General features: G+C 36.2%; 1 protein-coding gene across 4 annotated transcripts in view; it reads right to left on the bottom strand.

Annotated features, from left to right (window-relative positions):
- Nucleotides 1-25194, bottom strand: part of Xrn1 (5'-3' exoribonuclease 1) — a 138261-nt gene that overhangs the window by 76027 nt on the left and 37040 nt on the right. For all 4 annotated transcript variants that reach the window (XM_004629218.2, XM_023712967.1, XM_023712968.1 and 1 more), the window contains 8 exons: nucleotides 22051-22207; nucleotides 20425-20544; nucleotides 17212-17381; nucleotides 16503-16623; nucleotides 16312-16410; nucleotides 12092-12195; nucleotides 8644-8775; nucleotides 5474-5636 (listed from right to left, as the gene is read on the bottom strand). In XM_004629218.2, coding sequence (XP_004629275.1) covers nucleotides 5474-5636; nucleotides 8644-8775; nucleotides 12092-12195; nucleotides 16312-16410; nucleotides 16503-16623; nucleotides 17212-17381; nucleotides 20425-20544; nucleotides 22051-22207 — 1066 coding nt within the window. The remainder of the gene's footprint in view (nucleotides 1-5473; nucleotides 5637-8643; nucleotides 8776-12091; nucleotides 12196-16311; nucleotides 16411-16502; nucleotides 16624-17211; nucleotides 17382-20424; nucleotides 20545-22050; nucleotides 22208-25194) is intronic.

Below are 25194 nucleotides of genomic sequence, written 5' to 3'. Positions count from 1 at the left end.
GTCTTAATGAATAGAATGATGTGTTCTAATGGTGTTTGTAAATAGGATCACAAGTCCGCATCTTGTACAGCAATTAACCACTAAAAAGAATATATGCAGTGTATTATTTGTTGAAACTGTACTTCTGATTTGATTTGAAACTGTCTCATTGCTATCTGTTTATCAATAAAACTTTGAAAAAAAATTGATGGGGAAAGAAGATACTTCCATGACAAAGAATGCATGAGGAAATTCAAGACCACCAAACCAGCCCTTCAGAATACTCTGAAGATTATATTAGAAAGAGAATATGAAAACCACAATCACAAGAACACCAACAGAAAAACCCCACCAGGTAAGGCAAATAATTAAACAGAGGAGGAAAAAAAGGAAACACTAACAAGAAAAGAATATGTGAAAGACAGACCAATACATATCTGTTACGACTAGCAATATAAATGGTCTCCATTCACCAATCAAAAGAAACAGACTGGCACAATGGATCAAGAAGTAAGACACAAAATGCTGCATTCAAGAAACACATGTAACTCAAAAAGAAACTCATAAACTGAAAGTCAAAGGATAGAAAACAATACTCCATGCCACAGTAACCCCCCAGAAAAGCAGGGGTAGCTATTCTATTAGTAGACAATGTCAACTTCAAGGCAAGACTAATCAAAATAGACAAGAAGGTCACTACATTCTTGTTAAGGGAAAACTCTAATAAGAGATAATTATCATACCAAACACTAATGCATCCAACTATACAAAACAAATATTAACAGGCATAGAAAAATCAAAACAGCACTAAAACAATTGTAATGGGGGACTTTAATACCATTCTTTCTTAATTAAATCAACTAAACAAAAAATCAAAGAAATATCAGAGTTAAAACAAGCTTTTGAATAAATGGACTCAGATGTCTATAGAATGTTCTACCCTATAACATCAGAAAACACATTCTTCTCGGCTGCACATGGAATGTTCTCCAAAGTAGACCACATACTAGCCCATAAAACATCCTTAAGTAAATGCAGAGGAATGATCCCATGCATATTACTGGACCATAGTGCAATGAAATTGGAAGTCAATGGCAAAAGAAACCACAAAACTACATAAACATGTTGAACAACACCCTTTTGAACAATCAATGGGTCACAGAGGAAATTAAAGAAGAAATTAAACAATATCTACAATTAAAAAAAAATGTCAACCTGCTTTGAAACTCAATTTCCTTGTTATGTTTATGTTTCTCTTTTAAAAAAAATTATAGCCTTGAAAAACAAATGCTGATACAACATATCAGAACTTATGGGACCCAATGAAAACAGTCCTGAGGGAAATTTATAGGGAAAAATTCTCACAGCATGAAAACAGAAAGAGCTTAAATAAACAACTTAATGTTGAACTTCAAACTCCTAGAAAAAGAAGAACAAATCAAACCCAAAGCTTGCATGAAAGGAAATTATAAAGATCAGAGCAGAAATTAATACTATTGAGAATAAAAAAATAAAAAATCAATGAAGAGTTGGCTCTTTGAAAGATTAATAAAATTGATAAACTCCTAGCCAATCTTATTAGGAAGAGGAAAGAAAAGACCAAAATTCAAGCAATTAGGAATGGAAGAAATCACAATGGATATTGTATAAATCCAGAAGATCATCAATATCTACATCAAGAACCTGTACTCTAATAGAATGGAAAACAAAAGAAATGGACAGACTGCTAGGCACATATGAATTATAAAAACTGAATTAAGAAGATATATATTCTAAATAATCTGGTATCCGTCAATAAAATTGAAAATGTAATAAAAAAACTACTAACAAAGAAACGTCCATGTCCTGATTAATTAACTGCTAAATTCTGCAAGAAATTTAGAGAATTAATGCCATGAATGTTCAAACTCTTTAATGAAATTGAAAGATAATTTTCAAAATCATTCCTGAAAGCAAGTGTTATCCTGATACCAAAACCACAGAAAGATCCAAAAAAGAAATAGAAAACTACAGGCCAATCTGCCCAATGAACATAGATGCAAAAATACTCAACAAGATATCAGCAGACAGAATGCAACTAATCATCAAGAAAATTATACACTGTGATAAAGTAGTATTCATCCCAGAGATTCAGGAATGGTTCAAAATACACAAATCAATAAATGTAATACTCAATATTAACAATAATCAAATTATTATTGATTACTGTTACTAACAGTCATATTAACATATGATCAATAAATGTAATACATCACGTTGACAAAGCCAAAGACAAAAATCACATGATCACCTCAATAGATGCAGAAAAAATATGACAAAGTCCAACACCCATTCATGATAAAAATCCCACAGAATACTAGACTAGATGGTCTTTATCTCAATCTAATAGAATCCATTTAAACAAACCAACAGCTAACATCACACTAAAAGGTCAAAAACTAAAAGCTTTCATTGTAAAGTCAGGAAGAAGACAAGGATGTCCACTTTTACCACTTCTATTTAATACAGTTCTGGAAACATTAGCCAGAACAATTAGACAAGAGACAGAAATAAAAGGAATACTGACAGGAAAGGAAGAAGTTAAATTATTATTTGTGGATGACATGATAAACTACATAGAAGACTCCCAAAACACCAAAAGACTGCTAGATCTAATAAGGAAATCCAGTAGTGTAGCTGGATACGAAGTCAACAGTCAAACATCAATAGCATTCCTGTATACAAACAACAACAGATCCATCAATAGAGAAATTAGGGAAACTACACCCTTCACAATAGCACTCACCCCAAAAAAGAAATACCTAGGAATCAATCCAACAAAGGAAGTAAAAGATCTATACATTGAAAATTACAGTATTATAAAAAAAAAAAAAAGAGAGAGAGATCAAAGAGGGTATCAGTGAATAGAAAGATATGTCTTCTCATAGACAGGAAGAACCAACATAGTGAAAATGACCATACAGCCAAATCTGTCATACAGATATAACACAATCCTGGTCAAAATACCATTAGTCTAACTCTTAGGACTAGAGAAAACAATCCTAAAAATTCATTTGGAAAAGAAGAGACCTAGAATAGCAAAAACAACTCTGGGCAACAACGACCAGGCAAGGGTTGAAATTATACTACAAAGATACTGTGATAAAATCAGCATGGTACCATTAAAAAAACAGACCTGAGGATCAGTGGAACAAATTAGAATATGCAGAAACAACTCCAAGCATACCTAGCCAACTTATTTTTAACAAACTGCTGGAATAACTGGTTTTCCACATAATGAAGACTAAAGCTAGAACCATGTCTATCACCAGGCACCAAATTAAGTCAAAATGGATCAAAGAACTAAATATTAAAACAGAAACACTGGGCCGGCAAGATAGCTCAGTGGACGAAGCACCTGCTTAGGCAAGTGCAAGGACCTGTGTTCAATCCCCAGCACCATATGCCATGCTGGCCCTGCCCCCACATGTGCTGAGCCAGAACAGGCATGGTGGCATACTCCTGTAATCCTAGCAATGAGGAGGTTGAAAACAGGAGGATCATTATGAGTCTGAGCTGTATAGTGAGACCCTGTTCCAATGCATAAAAAAATTAAAAAACAAAACAAAACAAAAAACAAAAACAAAAAAACAACCCAACCCAGAAACACTGCATCTGTTGAAAGAGAGAGGAGGTGAAAATCTTGAAGATATAGGTGCAGGTAGAGAGTTCATGAACAAAACCCAGGCTGCATAGGAAACAACTTAAAGAATCAACAACTGGGATCTCATCTTATTACAAAGCTTTTGCACATCCAAAGAAATCATCAATAGACTAAAAAGACACACATAGTGGCAAAAAAAATTAGCCAGTTGTCCTCAGACAAAGGGCTTATATCTAAAATATATATAAAGAATTAAAAAAAAACTAGACCCCCAAATTCGAAGACCCAATCCAAAAAGGGGAATCTGAGATGCATATGCATTTCTCAAATGAAGAAATACAAGTAGGAAACAATTAGACGAAAAAATGTTCAACATCTTTGGTCATTTGCGAAGTAAAAGTTAAAACAACACTGAGATTTCACCTTACTCCAGAAAGATTGGCTATCATCAAGAAATCAACCTCGGACTCGTTCCCTGGCACCACCTACTGGCCATCAAGTCTGGGCATGGTGGCACACTCCTGTAAACCCAGTGTGCTGGGGAGGCTGAAAACAGGAGGATCACTATGAATCTGAGCTGCGTAGTGAGACCCTATATTAAATACATTAAATAAATAAATAAATAAAATAAACAAAACAAGAAATTAACCAATAACAAATGCAGTGGGCACTGTGGGGAAAAGAAACTCCTTGCTTCTGCTGGTGGGAATGCAGATTCCTGCAACTACCGTGGAAATCAAAATCAGTATGGAGATTCCTCAAAAGTTAAGATGAAAGGTCCTATTAGACCCAGTTATTCCCTTTCTGTGAATCTTCCCAGAAGAATTAAAAACAGCACACCACAGCAATATATGTGCATCCATGTTTAGAGCAGCATAATTTTTTATAGCTAAATCTTTTTTATTTAATTATATTTGGTACAGTGTCTCACTATAGAGCTTGGATCCATAGTGATCCTCCTTTTTTTAGACTCCCCAGCACTGAGATTACAGGTGTGTGCCACCATTCCCAGACTCAGCTGCTGGCTCAGCATGCCTAGGGGAAGGGCTAGCTCAGCATGTGGTGCCTGAGATTGAATCCTGGTCTCTGCACTTGCCTAAAGTAATAGCTAAATCTTGTAATAGATAAAACAAACCAAATCCCATCAACTAAGGAATAGGTAAAAATGCTGTGGTATTTTTATTAAATGGAATACTACTCAGTCATAAAGAAAGATAAATTTGAGACTTTTACAGGTAAATGGATGCTACTTGAGGTCATACTCATAAGTGAAATAAATCAGACTTGCATATATAAGCATCATATTGTCTCCCCAGTGATCAGAGGGAAAGAGGAACTAGGATGGAGAACAGGGAAGCAGGAGAATGGGAAGGGAAAAAGGAAAAAAAAAAAGCAAGTCAGTCATACTAATCGTGTCTCTTAATTCACTGAAAGGAGAGGTTTCTGTTAGTATTGATTGCAGGAAATTTTAATGCCCAACACCTTGTACTCTGCAACTATTTGAAAAATAACAATATGCATTGCATTAACCATTATTATTCTCCTACTGTTTTGTGTTACGAAATTTTGTTTTTTTTCTCTTTTTTTTTCAGTCTTTTTGAGACAGGGTCTCACTATGCAGTTCAGGCTGTCCTGAAGTGAGCTCACTTTGTAGCCCAGGCTGGTCTTGAACTTGTAACAATGCTCCTGCCTTATCCTCCTGAGTGCTGGGATAACAGGTGTGTGTAAATCACTTTTTCATAAAAAATCACATATGCAGAATATATAGAAAATTAATTACATAATCTCTATTATACTTTACTGAATTAATCTTTGCAAACAAATATTAATATAAACTTGATGGAAACTTACCTTGACAATGGTTTGATAAACAAAAGGAAGGATTTGTTTTGACCACTGCTTTTCTAGACGAACTTCACCATTATGATTTATTTGATATTTACGACCTGTGAGTAACTGAGCATACACAACTGTGGATGTTTCATTTATTATTATTCCTTTTCTTCTCAAGTAACTAAAAGAAATAAGAAATATAATCTAAGGTGATAATTATCATCCAACTAGAAAAAACAACAGATAAAATGAGTATTAATTGATAAAATTTTTTAATGAACTAGGGATATAAAGAGATTTTCTTAAGCAAAAAATGCTAATTAATAACAAGATTGGGCCGATGAGATAGCTCAGTGGTCTAAAGAGCCTGCTTAGGCAAGCGTAGGCAGGCACAGGGGACTGAGGTTCGATCCCCAGCACCACATGCCATGCCAGCCCCACCCTCAGGGTGAGTTGAGCCAGCCAACAACAAAAACAAAAACAAAAAAAACCAAGAAACCCCCCCCAAAAAAACCCAAGATTACAGCAACCCTAATACTCATTGGCAAACTATTAGTTTCTTCTAACATTGAGAATGAGACTGTAAGCCAATGAAAAAAGTACAAAATAACAAAGTTGCCGGCATTTCATAAGAGTATAGTATGTATATTCACATAGCCAACAAAAGAGGATATTCAATTTATTGGTCATCAGGGAAATGCACATCAAACCAAAATTAGACATTAAGGTACCCGAATGGCATTGTGGCTTGTTTTTCATTTGATCATTTGATCTTTCTTTCTTTCTTTTTTTTTTTTTTTGGCGGAACCGGGGATTGAACTCAGATCCTTGCGCTTGCCAGGTAAGTGCTTATTGTACTGAGCCATCTCCCTGTCCCCCCTTTTTTTTTTGTATTTTGTGCAGGGTCTCACTATGTAGCTTGGACTCATAGTGATACTTCTGTTTTCAAGTCTCCCAGGGGCTGGGGAGATGGCTCAGTAGGATAAGCGCTTGACTGGTAAACGCAAGGATCTGAGTTCAATCCCGGGTTCCGCAAGAAAACAAAAACAAAAACAAACTGAAATCTATTTAGGGCAGGGGAGATGGCTCAGTGGAATAAGTGCTTCCCTAGCAAGTGCAAGGGCCTGAGTTCAAGGGCCTGAGTTCAATCCCTGGTTCCACCAAAAAAAAAAGTAATGCAATACCTCAAGTCTCCCAGTGCTGGGATACAGATGTGTGCCACTGTGCTGGGACTTGGTGGCTGACTCAGCGTGCCCGAAGGCGGGGCTGGCGTGGCATGTGGTCAAACCCTGGTCCCTGTGCTTGCATAAGGAGGTGCTGAATCCACTGAGCTATCTTGCTGTCCTGTCATTTGATTTTTCTTGACAGTCACTGGCAAGTTAGAAATCTTAACATTTAAATTTCTATTAATGGCTACTTTTTATAGAGCATTGCTATGTAGACCAGGTTGAACTTGTGGTTCTCCTCTTCAGCCTCCTGGGTGCTGAGATAACAGGTAGCACAGCAGCCCCCTCATAGCAAATCAGTTGTAGCACTGGGACCCAATCACCTTCCCAAAGCTCCACTTCTGAATACATGAGGCTTTTGAGGGACACTCTAGATTTACACCATAGCATATCTCATTCCCTCTTCAAATGTATTGTCTGCTCTTCCTGAATGTCACACTTTCCCTTCTTATGTGTTTTTACACAGAACACTTCTTTGAATAATGCAAAAATCCAATCCACTTATATCTATATTCTTCTTTAGTTATCTGTTTTAACTTTTCCCATGACTATAACTCTTGATTATTCCTTTACCCATTCTAGTTTGACTTTTAGCCTTGTAAAATAGCTCTTAGTTGGTCTCTTTAAAACATCTGACATGGCTTATTGCTTTATTTTATAATATGATTTTTAGTTTTGATTTACACATGTAACCCTTTCCCAGTTCATCTCTTGTCTGAGTTTGTCTCTTTTCTTCTCCTTTGCCTTCACCAATATGTAGTGCTTTTCTTATGGCCACAGGGACTCACAGCTAAGTCTTTCATCATCTTGAAAGATACTTTTTTTTCACTTATACCTTAATTTCTACTCCTCATTTTAATAACAGGTTAGTTGACATTTCTTTGGGAAAGGTGGAAAATTCCTCTGAAGACAAGTCAAACTTCCTCTATTAGGTGGTCTCAGAGTACCACTTCTCCAATAATTATTATATTGCAGTTTGACCAAATGTCACATGCCAATGGCTGTCCTATTCTCTTGCTAAGTTTCAAGAGTGTAGGGACTGCAGGTCTATAGTGCCTACTATTATATCTAGTGGTAGTGCTGATATTTAGGTATGAACTCATGAATATCATGTATAAACAAATAACTGAACTTTTCATCTGAAGTACTTTGAATGAGTTTCAGTTTTTCCCAATCAAAAGAATTTTGTCTAAAATGATATTTATTCAAAAAACAGTAATAATTACCGGGGGGCCTCAATACTAGCGAAAAATTAGAATATAATATTAAGAAAAAATAGACATATCTTTACCTTTACTGAGCATATTATGAAGTCACTAACATAATCACATGGTTTATTATTGATTTTATATGAAAAGTTTAAAATGATATGAGTTATAACAAGGATATATTAATTTATATTGTTGGGAGGTAAAAATGTGTTCTACCTCCATCTGTTCAAAGCTATGCTTATGTCCTTTTATACTAGGCCTAGTATTAGCTCCAGAATTATAGAGTGGGTATCTTTTTGAATTCTCTTCAAGTTTATTTAAGGATGTTATTACAGTTTAAACAAGAGTGTTGATGGATATACATTTACAGCATTATTTTATGTCAATATCAGCTTCTAGCACTCTGTCTTGGTTTTGAGATTTCCCATATTGAAAGAAAGAAAGAGAGGAAATGTTAGAATGGACATGGGACAAAAAACATTGGTGACCTTGAAAATTAGCACTGTGAGGATGTCCAGGTTTTTAGTTTGTTTAAGAGGTAGAGATTGATTTCTAAACCATCTGAAAACTGGGGGAAGGGAAGTGGGAAGAGTGAAGAGGGAAAGATGATAGGAAACAGTCATCCTTATTTTCATTACTTTCATGTGTGGGAGAAATTAAATAACATTATGGTTAAATAGCACTCAAAGTCAGACAAGATATTAAATATTAATTCTGTTTGATAAGAGTAACTTATGTTTAGCATACTCACTGTTCCGATATTCCCTGTACTTCTTTTATCCAGCTAGATTGCTCTTTATCTCCAAGATGGATCACTTTAGATGGTGGAGCAGTTCTTCCAAAGTACAGCTTCTGAGTCCCTGGAGGTTCTTCCAAGTAAAATCTTAAAAATTAAAAATTACATATCATCAAATTTGCTCCTCATTATACAGTTCTAACTATGTGGGTCTTTAAAATGAAGAAAATTTTATATAGTAAAATATAGTAAAAGATTTCCTTTTTAGAAACTATAAACTTCAGGAGATGAGATAGCTTGGTGGGCTAAGCACCTGCCTAGCAAGTGGAAGGACCCAGGCTCGACACCCAGTACCACATGTCGTGCTGGCCCTAGAACCCCTGGAACGCCATGCTTGCCAGTGATACTAGGTGTGATGGAGCACTGGGGAGGCTGAGACAGGAGGACTACTATGAATCCAAGCTGTATAGCGAGACCTTGTACCAAATAAATAAATAAATAAATAAATAAATGATTCAAAAATTATAAACTACAGAATAAGGACTTGTAGAAAATTTGAAAGCCTAGCTCAGTGGTACCAGTAGTTCTTGCTACTTGGGAGACCTGCGTAGGAAGAGCCCAGACTGTGCAATGTAGTAGGACCTCATCTGAAAAACATCAAAGACAACAAAACCCAACCAAAAATCATTTCATTTATATTCACTCCAAGATGAATTAAATACTTAAGTATAAATAAAACATGCATGATCATATTTGGTCTTTATGATGAAAAATTTCATTTCTCTGGTGAAGAAATGAAAGCTTTAAACCAGAAGATACATAGTACTATTCCCATAAGCTGAAACATACTACATAGCAAAGAGGCCAAGCTTCCTCAAGTTGATCTATAGGTTTTAGTAAAATTTTAGTGACAATCCACCCAAAATTTTTTATAGTTACTAAACAATCTATTCTAAAAATTATAAGGAAAAGCATAGAACCTAGAAGAGCTACAGCAATTTTGAAAAAGAAAAGAAGTATTGAAGGAATCATTCTACTTGATATTAAGACTTATTATACATCTACAGGAATCAAGAATAGTGTGATATACATATAAAACTAAACCATGTAAATCAATGAGACAGAAAACCAAGAAAAATATACACCAATATACTAACAGTCTTCTGACAAAGATACAAAAATAATCCAAGGGTGATAATCTTTTTGACAAATGAGGCTGCAGGAATTGAACATTCATAGACAAACATGACACTTGACCTAAGTCTCATACCTTATAGACAAGTTAATTCAAAATGGAGCAATGATTTAATTAAATTAATTCAAAATGGATCACTCTTTTGTACCAGGGATTGAATTCAGGATTTTACACATCCTAGGCAGTCTATTTGTCCACTGAGTTATCTCCCTGGCCCTAAAACTAGATCACTTTTAAAAGAAGTTGAAAGTATAAAGCTTTTCAAAGAAAATTCAGAATAAGAGAAAAATCTTAGGGATCTATAGCTAGGCAAAGTGTTCTTACATATGATACTGAAAGCATTATTAGTAATCTGGACTACAACAAAAAAGGTAGGAGACCTGAATGTTGACTCAAAAAAAAAAAAAAAAAAAAAAAAAAAAAAAAAAAAAAAAGCCCAAGATTTCATAGAGAAAAGCACATGTCAAAAAGGTTAAAAAAAAAAAAAATCACACAAGACTGACTTTTCCTTAGTAACATGATATGGCGGAGCATAACTGAGAGATGTATGCAGCAGAGCTAAGGAAAAAGGACTTCCTCTCTAAAAATTCTAAGCTCGTGTGAACAAAAAATAAAAAAAAGTACTATATTGCAAGCAAGAGTGATTCCCAAAGTATGAAGCATCAGAGAAACATGAAGCAGAGCTATATGCTGCCTAAGTTTGAAGGAAAATAAAAACTAAAACAAGGTTATGAATTTGTCCAGTAGGGTAAAAATGCTGGCCTTCGAAATTCCATCCCAGTAGATAGGTAGAAGCAAAGTCCAAGTCCTGCAGAATAGATAGGACCAGGTAGAAGGAGGCAAGCAGGTAGCAAGCAGGCAGTGAGTCCTTGATCAAGAAGTTTATACTGAAAAGAGAACTAGAAATATAACTATAAGGCTGACAAAGAAAAACCTATGTATTCAAGGTAGAATGACTGTGAACATGGACGAAAGACATTATTCTCAGCCAAGCATTGTGGCACATGCCTATAATCACAGCACTTGGGAGGTTGAGAAAGGAAGATTAGTATGAGTTTGTGGCCAGTCTGGGCTACATAAGCAAGTTTAACACCAGCCTACACTACATAATGAGACTCAGCCTAAAAATATTATTCTTAAAATAGAAGATACAAGTTGGTGAACGTGCCTGGAATTCTAGCATTGAGGAGGCTGAGAAAGGAAGATTTCCAATATGAGGCCAGTCTGGGCTACATAGCCAGGACTTGTCTCAAAAATCTTTTTAAATAGTGTCTTTATAAAAAAAATGAATGTATTATTTAACTGAAACCCAGGAAAAACATAGTAAAATAAGGCTTTATGTATATTATAAATTATTTTATTGAGAAACAAATAGCAATAAGACAGTTTCAAAACTGATTAATAGGTCAGTTTCAATAATTAATACATTGTACATTGTTATCTTCTTAGTGGTTATACAGCGAGTGATCATCTCTCTCTCTCTGTTTTTTTTTTGGTGGAACTGGGGATTGAACTCAAGCCCTTGTGCTTGCAGGCAGGGGCTTGTTCTACTGAGCCATCTTCCCAGCCTTAGAAATTCTTATCAGAAACAGAAATGTATTTTCTAAATATTATAGTATTTGCTTGGAAGGAAGATATGTAACTTCCAAGTTATTAAAAAGAAAAGGAATAGAGCGCAGTGGCCGGGGTTCGATCCCCAGAGTGCTACGCCGGCCTGGCCCATGGGGTGTGCTGAGACAGCCATTGAGAGTGGACGTGGTGGCGTGTACCTGCAATCCCAGCACTTGGGAGACTGAAAACAGGAGAATCACTATGAGTCTGATCTACACAGTGAATACCTGTAGTAAATACATTAAAAAAAAAAAAGAAAGAAAAAAGAAAAGGAAGAAAACAAAGAATAACGTTTGCATCTAATATATTACAAGAGGTATAGACATACTATAGATCACAGCTGAACTTCAAGTGGTGTGATTATAGGAATTTTATGCTTACTACAGAGTATAAATGGTCTTCTAGTAACTTTATCACTTAAAAACATCACTGGAAGCTGGGTGTGCCAGTGCACACCTGTAAATGCAGCACTAAGGAGACTGAGGTTGGAGGATGGCATGAATTCTAGGCCAGGATGGACTCTATAGTGAGTTCAAGATTAGCTGGACTATACAATGAGACTCTGTCTCAAAAAATTAAAAAAAAAAAAAAAAAGAAGTCAATTGAAAAAGCAAAGCAAATATAAGTTAGAAACATTATAAATCAAACATTACTTACTTAGTTTCTCCATCTGATACAGCCACAACTCTAGCTTCTTCAAGGTGAGGCCAATTAACAAAGACAGACTTTCCAAGCACAGATGAAGCTACATTTTCTATACTCTTGAAGGACAAACAGAAAAATTAATTCATGTTTTAGGTCTGAGAGAAAACTTTAAATAGGTAAAATTTAAAGTTAGCTTTACATTTAAAATTTAAAGATAGCTCAGCGGACTAAAGTGCCTCCTTAGGCAGAGTGCAGTGGCCAGGGTTCAATCCCCAACGTGCTATGCTGGCCCTGCCCTGGGGCGTGCTGAGACAGCAATTGAGACTGGGCATGGTGGCACATGATAGTGTACGCCTGTAATCCCAGTGCCTGGGAGGCTGAAAATGAAGAATCACTACAATGGGATCTATGTTGTGAGACCCTGTAGACCCTGTACTAAATACAAAAAAAAAAAAAAAAATTTCTAACTTCTACCTAAGCACCTCTCTTCCCCCAACCCAAGTACTAGTGATTGAGTGCTGAGCTATGTCTCCAGCCTTTAAAAAAAATTATCTCTTCTGAGAGCCAGGCATGATGGCACACGCTTTAAACCTAGCCTGTGGGAGGCTGGGCAGGACAGCTGCAAATTTCAGAGCAGACTGAGCTACACAGTGAGGTTAAGGCCAGTCTGAACTACATGATGAGACCCTGTCTTAAAAAAAAATAAAAGAAACAAAAACCAACTTGTTTTGAGAGAGAGGATCTCACTAAACTGTCCAGGTTGGCCTCAAACTTATAGTTCTCCTGTCTCAGGAGATTTTAATTTGTGGCAGGTAAATGAAAAAAAAAAAAAAAAAAAAAACAAAAACAATAAAAAAACAAAAACAAAAACAAAAATAAAATAAAAAAAACCCACCTGAGTTAAAGATGGGACACAGGTTCAAATTTGGGCCTTTCAACCTTTTACCTCAAGAATCTTAGGCAAATCATTCCGTTAGAGACTCAGTTTCCTATCAGGAGAAGAGTACCCCCTTTGTAATGATGATAAAAGAAAATAGTATCAACAAAAACTTTATAGTTGTCATTTGATTGTTATTTTCCTTTTGGGTATCTTCCCAAAACAATTAAAAAAACACGATACCATAGTTATATATGTGCACCCATTTTATAGCAGCACGGTTTGTGCTAAATCTTGAAAAAAACCCAAAGGCTCATCAACCAAGGAACGGATTTAAAAAAATGTATTAATTTTATGTAATGGAGTACTGTTCAGTCATAAAGAAGGATAAATGTGAGACTGTTATAGGTAAATGTATGGCACTGGAGACCATACTCCCTAAGTGAAATAAATCAGACACACATATGTAAATACAGTTCTGTCTCCCTGGTGTGAGTAACTAAAAGACTAAATAAGGTCTAAAATGTACAGCAGATATTGTGAAATGGGAATTGTTCAAAAGGAAAAATAATCTAGAATGAGGAAAAAGAGGTGAGGATGGAAGAGAAAAGGGAAAAAATGCAAGGCAGGTATACTATGTGTCTCTTAGTTCATTGAAAAGGAAGGTTTTTGTCCTAATATTGAATGGAGAAAAACTTCAATGACCATATCTTACATTCTGAATAACTACTTTAAAGATAATGATATAAAATGTATTAATTATTCTATTTTTGTTATGAAGTTTTGTTTTATAAATGCAAAGTCTTGTGTAAATATTTTGCAAAAAGTATTTTAAATAAAAATTCTAGTAAAAGGAAACAATTATGCACTTCAGTTTATAATTTGGAGAATAACTGATATCAAGTGGCTTAAATTTAAATTTCTGTTTAGCTTTTTATTATAAAATTTTTTGGTAACTTTTAAAAATACATTTTAGTACAAGGACTACAGGCTGTCATTATACAGATCCGATTCATAGTGATCCTCCCATTTTCAGCCTCCCAAGCACTGGGATTATACCACCACGCCTAGTCTCAGTCACCTTCTTAGTAAGCGCCAGGGGTTGGGGCTGGCACGGAATACCAGGGATAGAACCTGGTCCCTGCGCCTGTATAAGCAGGAGCTTTTTAGTCTGCTGAACTATTTGGCTGGCCCTTTTTTTCTTTGGTAACTTTTGCTTTGCTTTTTAGAGACAGGGTCTTACTATGCAATTCAGGGTGGGCTTGAACTATGTAGACTACGCTGGCCTCAAATTCGCAGTGATCTTCCTGTTTCAGCCTCTGGAATGCTGGAACTACTGGTGTGAGCCACCGTGTCCAGCTCCATTGAGTGGTTTTAAGACCTTCCAATAACTCAACTCCCCTCTTTGGCATAGGTTTTGCTTGATGAGCTGTCGCTTCTCACGGCTATGTTTTGTTTTGGGTTTTCTTTTTTTTTTTTTGGTTCCTCGAATGCCTTCAGGGCACTATTGGCCAGCAGGAGAGGTGTGAGGTTCGAACTCCAGCAACCTGAGGCTGACAGCTTTGTGGAAGCAGCCACTTAAAGGCCTGAGCTAGGGCCAGGCCCCCGGGTTTTCTTGAGATAGGGCTTCTCTACTACATAGCCCAGGCTGGCCTCACTCTCACAGCAGCCCTTTCCAGTCTCCCCAGTGCTGGGAATATTGGTGTGCCCCACCATGCTCAGCTGGTTACACTTCTAGTCCCCCAGTCCTCTGTGCAATGATAAACTTTTTTTTTTTTTAATGATAAACTTCTTGATCAAGGGCTTTAATTTGCTACCTTTACTTCCTTCTATCTAGTCCTAAGCTAGTCACCCTCGATTCCTCCTGTACTGAAGATTGAACCCAAGGCCCTCACACTGAGCCACATCCTCAGCTTGTTTAGTTTTTGAGATAAGGTCTTGCTAAGGTGCCTAGGCTGGGCTCCAGCTTTTGGTTTTTTCAGAGTAATGGCTCTTAGAAGTTGGACTTCTGCTTTATGAGTTTACCAGAACAAAATTTTCCAGTCTCAACATCAACATCCTAATGGACAGATTCACAGACTTTGTTTCAGTTTTTGTTTTTTCCTCAGACTTACATAGCACACAACCCCTGTTCCAAGCTTCTGTGGTACTACTTGACTTACGAATCATTCTTTTTTTTGGCAGAACTGGAGATTGAACTCAGGCCCTTGTGCTTGCCAGGGAAGTGCTTATTCCACTGAGCCATCTTCCCGGCCTTGAATCATTCTTTTTTTTAACTTCTGGCTTCACTGTGTCACGTTTACTGGTTTTTATTTATGTGGGGCCTATGAACTATCAGTGTACTCTCTTTTAAGGGAAGTGAGCTTCAACACCCCAGCTACCTATTCTCTGTTGACAATTTGTCTCCCATCCAAGTACAAACCAGGCCCGACCCTGCTTAACTTCCGAGATCAGACGAGATTGGGTGCATTCAGGGTGGTATGGCTGTAGACGACACTTTGTATAACCCTCTCTCTGTCCAATCTCTATCTAGTTTCAGGTATTAACTGTAAATAAATAGCCTTTCTAAACTGATTGGTGTTTCTGATTTTGTTTTTTTTTTAACACTTGATCTTAGCCAAGAGGCTGGGAAGTGATTGATGATTGTGTTTTGTTGAGAAGTCTTACTCTGTACTCTGAACTGGCATTGAGCTCACGATACAGCCTATGCTGGCCTCAAGCTCAAGTGATCACTCCGCCTCAGCATCTCAGGTGACTACAGGCACGCATCACCATGCCTGCGTTAAACTGAGTTTCTGTATTTGAACTACAGGACACAATAAAATGGTTAGACTATTTTCTTAATTGTAAGGATGGAACTAGAACTAGTAACGTTCAAAAGGCACCAAAAGAGTGGTAGAATCAAACATTTTAATATTGCTTTAAAATTCTACTGCTATTACTAATGTCTCTAAATCAACAACTCCTCTATTTTAACTTTTCTAGTCCAGTAAACTGTATTCTTTTCTAGATAATTTACCTGGACACCTCAGTCATATGTACTCTTTTCTTCCTCTCTTCTCCCTGTATATTTGAACAAATAATAGAACACACTCCATCATGTTCATGGCACTCCCACAGTTTGTGTTCTTATCAACTGTGCCACAAAGGATGAATGCGCAGGCTTTTTTTGCTATTGTTTTAATTTCTCCTGTGCAGTGGCACTGCCACCAAATTAATTTTATGAAAATAAAGATTTCAAAATAACAGTCATGTGAGTCATAGTATGTTATATATCTTTGGTAGACACACTGGCAGCTACAAAAACTTACACTGAATAAACACCTGACAAATGACCAATGAGTGCAATACTTACAAGTTCATTTGATTCTGTATTCACTAAGATTTCCAACATCATGTTTTCTCCACGACTGCTTTGCTGAAATACTTGAACACCACTTTTCTTCAAAAAAAACTTCAAAAGAATTTTACAAATTAATTTTAATTATTTCTCCATAATCACTTAGCATAACAAAGTGAAAAATTATGAATTAAGTAATCACTAACTTTGTGTTTGATGTGTTTCAGAGTAGGAAATCCACAGAAATATAATGCCTTCTGGTCAACTCTGGTTATTTTATTTTTGTTTATATCTACATGCCAAGCATCTAGTGATATTATTTTGTACCTAGAAAATAAATCAAGGTATTTAAAATTCAAACATTATAAGTAATTAGAGTTTTTAACTTTTTCCTTATTGTTTCATAAGAATATTCCTTACTTTAAAAAACGGACAAATATTCAAAACAAAAATCCTCTACAAAATTTTAACAGAAAGAGAAACAAAATCTGACCTAAGGGATCAGCTATAGGAAACGTATGACTGATGTACTAATCCTTGGAAAATTGGACTTAAATCATCACCTTTTATTATTATTTATTTATTTATTTTTGACAGTATCTTGCTATGCAGCTTAGGCTAGCTTTGAGCTCTCTACATAGCTCAGGCTGGCCTTAAACTCCCAGAAATACTCCTGCCTCAGCCTCCTGAATACTGGAATTATAGGTGTGCACCGCTATGCCTGGCTGAACTACTAGGTTTAAGTGATTCAACCTAGTTCAGCCTTCCCAGTGGCTGGGACAACAGGCTCAGGCCACCCTACTTGGTTCATTATTAAATGGCCACCATGAACTTACTGATAATTCTTCAAGTAGATATCAAAACTCTTTTGGTGTCAGGGCTTACTTGTTACTGAAAACTACCAAATAATCTTACCTTGTATAGCAATGTTCTATGGCAGGGAACTTTTCTGGCCATGGAGATGGGTAGGTGAACTCTGTGTCTTTATCATACCAGCACATTAGGCACTCACTGTGTCGGTTTCTTTTCCTCTCTTCCTCTTTGAGGGCATGGTTACATGACTCCATGGCTCCCAACAATCTCTTCTAAATGTAAAGAATGAAGACAAGGATTAAAATTACAAAAATTCCCTAAGGTCAACACACAGAATAAATCTTTTCCCTTCCTAGCAGAATTATTACTTGTGCTCTTGAAAAACCTACCAAAAATTCTTTTCCATTTAAAAACAATATTTTATTTATTTATTTGGTACAGGTTCTCACAGCCCAGACTTGTGATGATCCTCCTGTTTCAGCCTCCCTGGCACTGGAATTATAGGGATGTGCCACCACACCTGGACTCTCTTGTGGATTTAGCGTGCCAGAGAGTGGGGCCGCAGAATAAAGTTTTTTTTGTTTTTTTTTTTTTGTGGAACCGGGGATTAAACTCAGGCCCTTGCGCTTACCAGGGAAGTGCTTATTCCACTGAGCCATCCCCCGGCCCCGCAGAATGAAGTTTGTAAAAAAATTTTTAAATTATTTTTTACTTTTTTAAAGAATACAAAATTTAGGAAAAAAAGCATTAGAAATGATACAAAATATCACTAAACAAAGTAATAGGAATTCCACAATGGTGGCTGTATTACATATTGTTTGTGTTTATATTATAGTTCCAAGTTTTTATTTCTGATGTGATCTCTTAAGTTCTGTAAGCAAGTACATGGCTGATGTGAAAATGTCGATAAGTAATTTAAATATGCAATACATATTAAGAATCCAGTATTTTATTCATATTTAATGTTCCTGTTAACTACACATTGCATAATATAATAGGAAACTCCTGACAAAATAGCAAGACTAGTGAGATGTCACATATGTCCTACAAAAAAGCCAAGAAACAAAACATATGTGTGGTCAGTGAAAGCAGTATTATGTGTCAGGAACGTTGTCTCATCATGTGTGAAGACTGACTTATGTGTGAAAAATGAAGTAAAGATTTTTTTCTTGCAGAACACAATTGTTATTTTCATTTTAGTTCATACAGGAATTTATTTCTGCTGTTTTTTTTTTTTTTTTTTTTTTTTGTTAATTTGAGACAGGGTCTTGCTGTGCAGTTCAGGCCAGCCTTGAGCTTACTTTGTAGCCCAGGCTGGTCTTGAACTCTCAACAATCCTCCTGCCTCAGCCTCTCAAGTGTTGGGATTACAGGCCTGTGCCATTATGTCCAGCTTATTTCTGTTGTTTTTCTTTAAATTTTGTATGCCAAAATCTAGTCAATGATGAAAATTTGGAAGCTTTTTTTATAAAAACTCAGTATTAAAAATAGAATACTAAAAACCCCCCACAATACATTTTGTTATATTTTTCCTGGTAAGCACTCTTGTTTAATACCATAATTCATCAATAGAAATATTCTAAAGAATTTTTTTTTTTTTTTTTTTCCTGGAACAGGGGATTGAACTCAGGCCCTTGCACTTGCCAGGCAAGCGCTTATTCTACTGAGCTATCTCCCTGGCCCCTATTCTAAATAAACATGGGTTTATTCTTGTTTATGAGAAAAAAAAGTGAGATGCTCTGTGGGCTAGAAATAAGCAACAAAAGCAAAGGAAACTGAATCAAACTAATAATCAGGGGCTGGCCAGATAGCTCAGCAGACTAAGTGCCTGCTTAGGCAGAGCGAAGTGGCTTGGATTTGTTTTTTTTTGTTTTGTTTTTGGCAGAACTGGGGATTGAACTCAGGCCCTTACACTTGCCAGGGAAGTGCTTATTCTACTGAGCCATCTCCTTGGCCCCTTAAAAGTTTTTTTTTTTTTTTTTTTTTTTTTTTTTTTTAAAGAGATTGATTCTTTTTTTGGCGGAACTGGGGATTGAACTCAGACCCTTGCACTTGCCAGGGAAATGCTTATTCTACTGAGCCACCTCATTAGCCCCAGTGGCCTGGATTTGATCTCTGGGGTGCTGTGCTGGTCCCACCCCTGGGGCATGCTAAGACAGCAATTGAGACTGGGCATGGTGGTGGGTACCTGTAATCCCAGCACTTGGGAAGCTGAAAACAGGAGAATCACTATGAGTCCATTCTAGTGGTGAGACCTTGTACTAAATACATAAAAAAATAAAAAAGGAATAGATAAAACTAATAATCTGTGTACAGCAACAGAACGAAGAGCCAATCTATGGAATGGGAGAGAGTCCTTGCAAACTATGTCTCTTAGGTGGCTAACATCCAAAATGTATAATAAATTCAGTATGAACATATGTGAAGAACTTAGCAATGAAAACTGATTTAAAAAATGGGCAAGGATCCTGAATGGACATAGTTGGTTGGATAACTCAGTGGTACAGTGTGTGCTTAGCATACATAAGGCTTTAGGATTGATGTCTAGCAAGGCAAAAAAAAGTTCCTATGTTCACTGCAGAACTGTATTCATAAGAGGAACTTAATAGCTGCTATTTAGCCCAATTTCAGAATTGTTATAGAGGACTCCTATTCCTATTCTTTTTCATAAAAGTAACCTATTGTGATTATATACTGAGAAAGTAGGGTAGAAGAGAAAATTTCTATTTTAAATTCTTAGGTGTCTGAATCAAGAGAACTTTCTACAAGAAAGAGCATTTGAGTAAACTCGTACATCTAAAGTCAATTTAAACATGTGGTTCTGGGGCCCTGGAGATAGCCCAATGGCATATGTGCTTGCCTAACAAGCACAGGGTCCCAAGTTCAATCCCCTGTATCACAAAAGGAAAAGCCAACAACAACAACAAAGAAACAAAAAATGAGGTTCTGGACTTGGAGCTCGCCGATGTTATGAGATGAGACTTGAACGGACACACCAGTGTGTTTATTATTTGGACAGGATGTGAATTATTTTAACCAAAAGGCAGAATATAACAGATGGTCTGCAATGATGGCAATATGACTGCAGTAATTCTATCCACCTTAGTATGTGAGAATTTTTCCTTATTCCTTAAGTTTGGGTTGGCCTTTGTCTAACATTGTAAAGCCATTCAGCTTTTTAACTAGCATACAAAAGTTCTAAGTTCTGCTGTACATCATAGAGTAGCTAAATGTCATTAACATAAATGATAATTAAACCAACTGCTCACTGAACAATATATGAATATATATATAATTCATATTTATTTGCACTGACCTCATCAATAAAAGGTATTAATACAACAGCCTCCCATTCTTGTTGTTTTCCATTTAGATCAGTTTTAAAATCAGGTGGATAATATTCTATAATCGGTGAGTCTTCACTGGTCATCAAATGCTGTAAAAATATAAAATAGTGTAACAGAAATATAAAAGCTAATATCAATATAGCTTATTATTAACGTATTTACAATATTTCCCTACATGTCATAATTTAAAATTTCTAAATAAAGTAAATTTTTATATTTTAGATACATTCCAATGTATATGCTATGGTCTTAGTTTCAACTAAGAATATTCTTAGTACTTTTCAATTTTATTAACCTAATTATGCAGTAAAACCACCTTTATTCTGAAAATTAATTTTGCCATTTTTGTTTTTTATTGTCTTTTTACTCTATAAAGATACTTAAATACTATTTTCTTATTTACTTCTTCAGTTCATTTCACAAATGTGTAAGTCTTTCCTTTAAACCTCAACTTAACAATTTACCTTCAAGAACCAATTGTCTGGGGAGATAGCTCAGCAGCATAAGTGTCTGCCTGGCAAGTGCCAAGGTCCTGAGTTTGATCCCCAGTAAATCCTCAAGTCTAAGAATCACTGTATCACTGACATCAAAGAAAATAATCCAACAACACACTTTTTTTTTAGAACTGGGGATTGAACTCAGGCCCTTGTGCTTGCCAGGCAAGTGCTTATTGTACTGAGCTATCTCCCCGGACCCAACAACACACATTTTGATTGGAGATTTTGTAACAGAGGTAGACAAACAAAGAAGGCAAAAGGAAAGCATGAAAGATTATGATACAACATTTTTGTGAAAGAAATAAAATGGCCTATTTCTAGGGCAATACTCAAAAACTTACTATCATATGGCATGTACACCAAACAAATAAAACAGATACAGTTTTAATATACGTAACATGACCACAGTGGCCCACAGGAGTTGAATATCAACGTTCAATATACTCAAAAGAAGAAAAAAAGGACCCTCACCCCCTAAAAAAACCTTGTAAGAGCTGGGCATGGTGGTGCATGCCTATAATCCCAGCACTCAGGAGGCAGAGGAAGGAGAATTGAGTTTGAGACCAGCCTGGGCTACAAAGTGAGCTCAAGGCCAAGCTGAACTGCATAGCAAGATCCTGTCTCAAAAAGCAAAAGCAAAAGTAAAAGCGAAAGCAAGAAAGAAGCTTTCAAAGAAAGGGGGGCTAGAAGTTAAAGGATAGGTTAAGGTTTAGAAAGACAGAAAAAGGCTGGAGATATAGCTTCGTGGCACAGCGCCTGCAATCATAAGCTCAATTCTCACTCTCAATAGCAAACAAAACCTGAAAGACATAGAAAAGAGCCTGGCAGTGTTGACGGAGCACTGTGCATATGTGTATGTGTACACACCTGTCTATCTACTTCAAGTCCTGAAATTCGACCACAGAATTAGAACAAACTGATATTACTTTTCAAGGACTTTGTTAAAGAAATGAACTGTATTTAGAACTAAAAACAAATGTCTTTGTTTATTAAATAAATTTGGCTACTATTGCTTCTAGATTTGGACAAAGAACGCATATATCAAAAATATATATAAAACATTCAATTCCAAAGAGAAAATTCAATTTTAAAACCTACCTGGTAGCATGCAGGAAGCAAATTTTTGCTAGCAGCTGGAAGTACAGCAAGCAGCTGCTCAAATGGCTTAAAAGGTTTTCCTAGTTCAAAGTGGACTTTGAGTGTACTGATGTTTCGGATATCAGATAGAAAAGGCGCATAATGATAAGGATAATACCTATAAAACAAAATGAGCTTTAGACAACAGGTAAACTTTTGTGAAATAGGTCAACATTACTTTTTCTATATTTTACAGCACATAACAATTTTAACGGAAAATCAAGCATCACTTATAATTCTATCACCTGAATATAAGAAATTAGCAATGCTAGACAGATCTGGTGGTACACTCCTATAATCCTAGTACCCCGGAGGCTAAGGCCAGAAGATTACTGAATTTGGGGCCAGCCTGAGCTACATGGTGAGACCCTGTCTCAGAAAACAAAATAAAACAAAACAAAGTAATACTAACAAATTCAGGATTCATTACTGGAAACCAGCACAGTATTCCTCAAAGTGCAGTTTCACATTTCTAAAACTGGATGTAGGCCACTGTATTCTCACTTCCATGGTGGCTTTGCCTTCATGCTATAGGGTGGAGAACACTTTTCTTTCTGTGGAACTGGGGATTGAACTCAGGCCCTTTTGCTTGCCTGGTAAGTGCTTATTCTACTGTGCTATCTCCTCAGCCCAGCACTTCTTTTTCTATTTTTACTTGGCCTAACCCTGCTCTGCAGAGCCTGTTTCTTATATTTAATAAAACACTGCTGTTAAAGAAACAAAAACAAAAACAAAACAGAAACCAAACTGGATGTATCAGGTCATTTCAGAATAAATATAAAATACTGCTCTTTGTTCTTATTTTGTGTGTGTGTTTTCCATACCAAGATTAAACTCAGGACCTTGCACTTGCCAGGCAGGCACTTGTGCTGCTGAGCTATATCCCCAGCCCTGCTCTTGATTTTGAGATGTGGGCAGAGGCTTCTTGATAAGTTACCCAGTCTAGTCTTTTTTTTTAAGTGGCTCACGATTTCTTACCTCCCTGCCGCCTTCCTTCTCCCTCCCTCCCTCTTCCTCCCTCCGCCCCCCCTTTCTTTCGCTATCTCCCCGGACCCAACCCAGTCTAGTCTTAAACTCTTGGTCTCAAGGGATTTTCCTGCCTCAGCCTCCCAGTGGTGGGAATACAGGTAAGTGCCACTAAGCCCAGCTTGTAACATGTTCCTGCTTTTTTTTTTGGGGGGGGGTGTTTTCTTTTACAGTGCTAGAAATGAGATTCAGTGTGCTAAGCAAGTACTCTACCAATATGCTATACCTCAGTGATGTATTGTTTCTATTAACGCCTAAAATATTGACTATGAATCTTTAAGTCAGGAGACTGGATATTAAGGAGGTAGTCTACAGATTTGACCCTGTGACTTCTGAGGAGGGGACTTAGAGCAGTGGAATGTCCTGAGAAAAGCTCAAGTTAGCTCACAAGGACAGGGGGAAGAACAAGGTATAACCAGTCTGAATTTATATGGCCACTACCAGTCAGTTGTAAAATTTGTCTTTCAACTAGTATACATATTATTAATTTGTAATGAAGATTAAACTATATCTTAATCATACACACTAATTTATTTTTAATACACTCCCATCTATACAAACAGAAATATTTTCAGAACTTTGAACACTGAATTTAAAAAAAGGATGGGAAAAAAATTTAAAAAATAAAAAAAGGACGGGAAAGCTTCTGAGGCAGAATGGCATAGGGAATAATGTAAGATACACAGACTTTGGATTGCATTTATTCTTGAGTATTTAACCATAGTTTCATCATTTATAGCAGAGAGAAAACAATGTTTACTTTAAGTAGTTTGAAGATTATGAAAGAAGATAAATTTAAGGACCTAGTCTTGATGTCTGGTAATAAGGCAGGAAGAACTTATGTTAACCTTCTTAAAAAATGCCAAATCAAGGATTTCATTAGATTTCTTTTTTCTTTTTCTTTCTTTCTTTTCTTTTTTTTTTTTTTTTTGCAGAACCAGGGATTGAACTCAGACCCTTGCGCTTGCCAGGGAAGCACTTATTCTACTGAGACATCTACCCAGCCGCTAGATTTCTGATTTTCATTAGATTTCATTAGATCAAGGTTTTTCATTAGACTGTTCTCCAGGGGGCCTAGAGAATCTGGCCAATGACTGTAAAAATAAACTTTTAGTAAGTGAAATCACAATTAATGCCACCACATTACTTTACATTGGTTTATGTTGCTGGACAGTGTTCTAAAAATAGAGCCCAGCAAAAGTGCTTTGAAACAAGAACTATGGCAGTACTTAAATCTCTACCTTTCACAATATGATTTTAAAAAATTTTTATTTTCTTAATTTGGCGGCTGGTTTGGAAATGTAGATGGAATTTGTTGGAATATAAAGTATGAGAGAAATGGCGAATTATTACTATTTGTAGTAAAAGTAACTACTTTCTTTTTTCTTCTTCCCTCTATATACAAATACTCATTCTTTTTTTTTTTTTTTTTTTTTCCAGAACCAGGGATTAAACTCAGGTCCTTGCGCTTGAGAGGCAAGCGCTTATTCTACTGAGCTATCTCCCTGACTCCTAAATACTCATTCTTTAAAGATTACTCTTATCAGAGAATAATTTTCAAACACAAAAATTTAGAGAATTAGCACTACCATGTAACTATCATTCAAGCTCAAGAACTATCAAGACACTGTCATGTTTGAGTAATCTTTCTTTCCTTTCTTTTTTTTTTTTTTCATGGTGATGGGGATCAAACCCAGGGTGGGCCTTTTCATGCAAGACATGAAGCCAGGGATATAGCTTAGTCACTTAAGTCCCTACTTGGCAAGTGCAAGGTCCTGAGTTCATCTCCCACTCCCACCCTATATGAACAAACAAACAAACAAATGAACAAAAAACATGCTAGGCAGGCACTACTACTGAGCTATAGCTCAGATTCTTAGTTCAGATTCTTCTCCATAGAGAATTTTATGTCCTTAGATTAACAAAGAACTTTTATAATAGGCCATCTGCTGGGGATGTCTTTCTTTCTTTCTTTCTTTCTTTCTTTTTTTTTTTTTTTTTTTTTTTGTGGGGGATGTCTCTCTTAGAAGTGTTAAGTATTTTTATTTAAGAACAGATTATCTGTATTTAAACTTGATA

The sequence above is a fragment of the Octodon degus genome, unplaced genomic scaffold (genome assembly GCF_000260255.1).
Source record: "Octodon degus isolate 3935 unplaced genomic scaffold, OctDeg1.0 scaffold00028, whole genome shotgun sequence".
Classification (NCBI taxonomy): domain Eukaryota; kingdom Metazoa; phylum Chordata; class Mammalia; order Rodentia; family Octodontidae; genus Octodon; species Octodon degus.
This window is presented reverse-complemented; position numbering and strand designations above follow the sequence as displayed.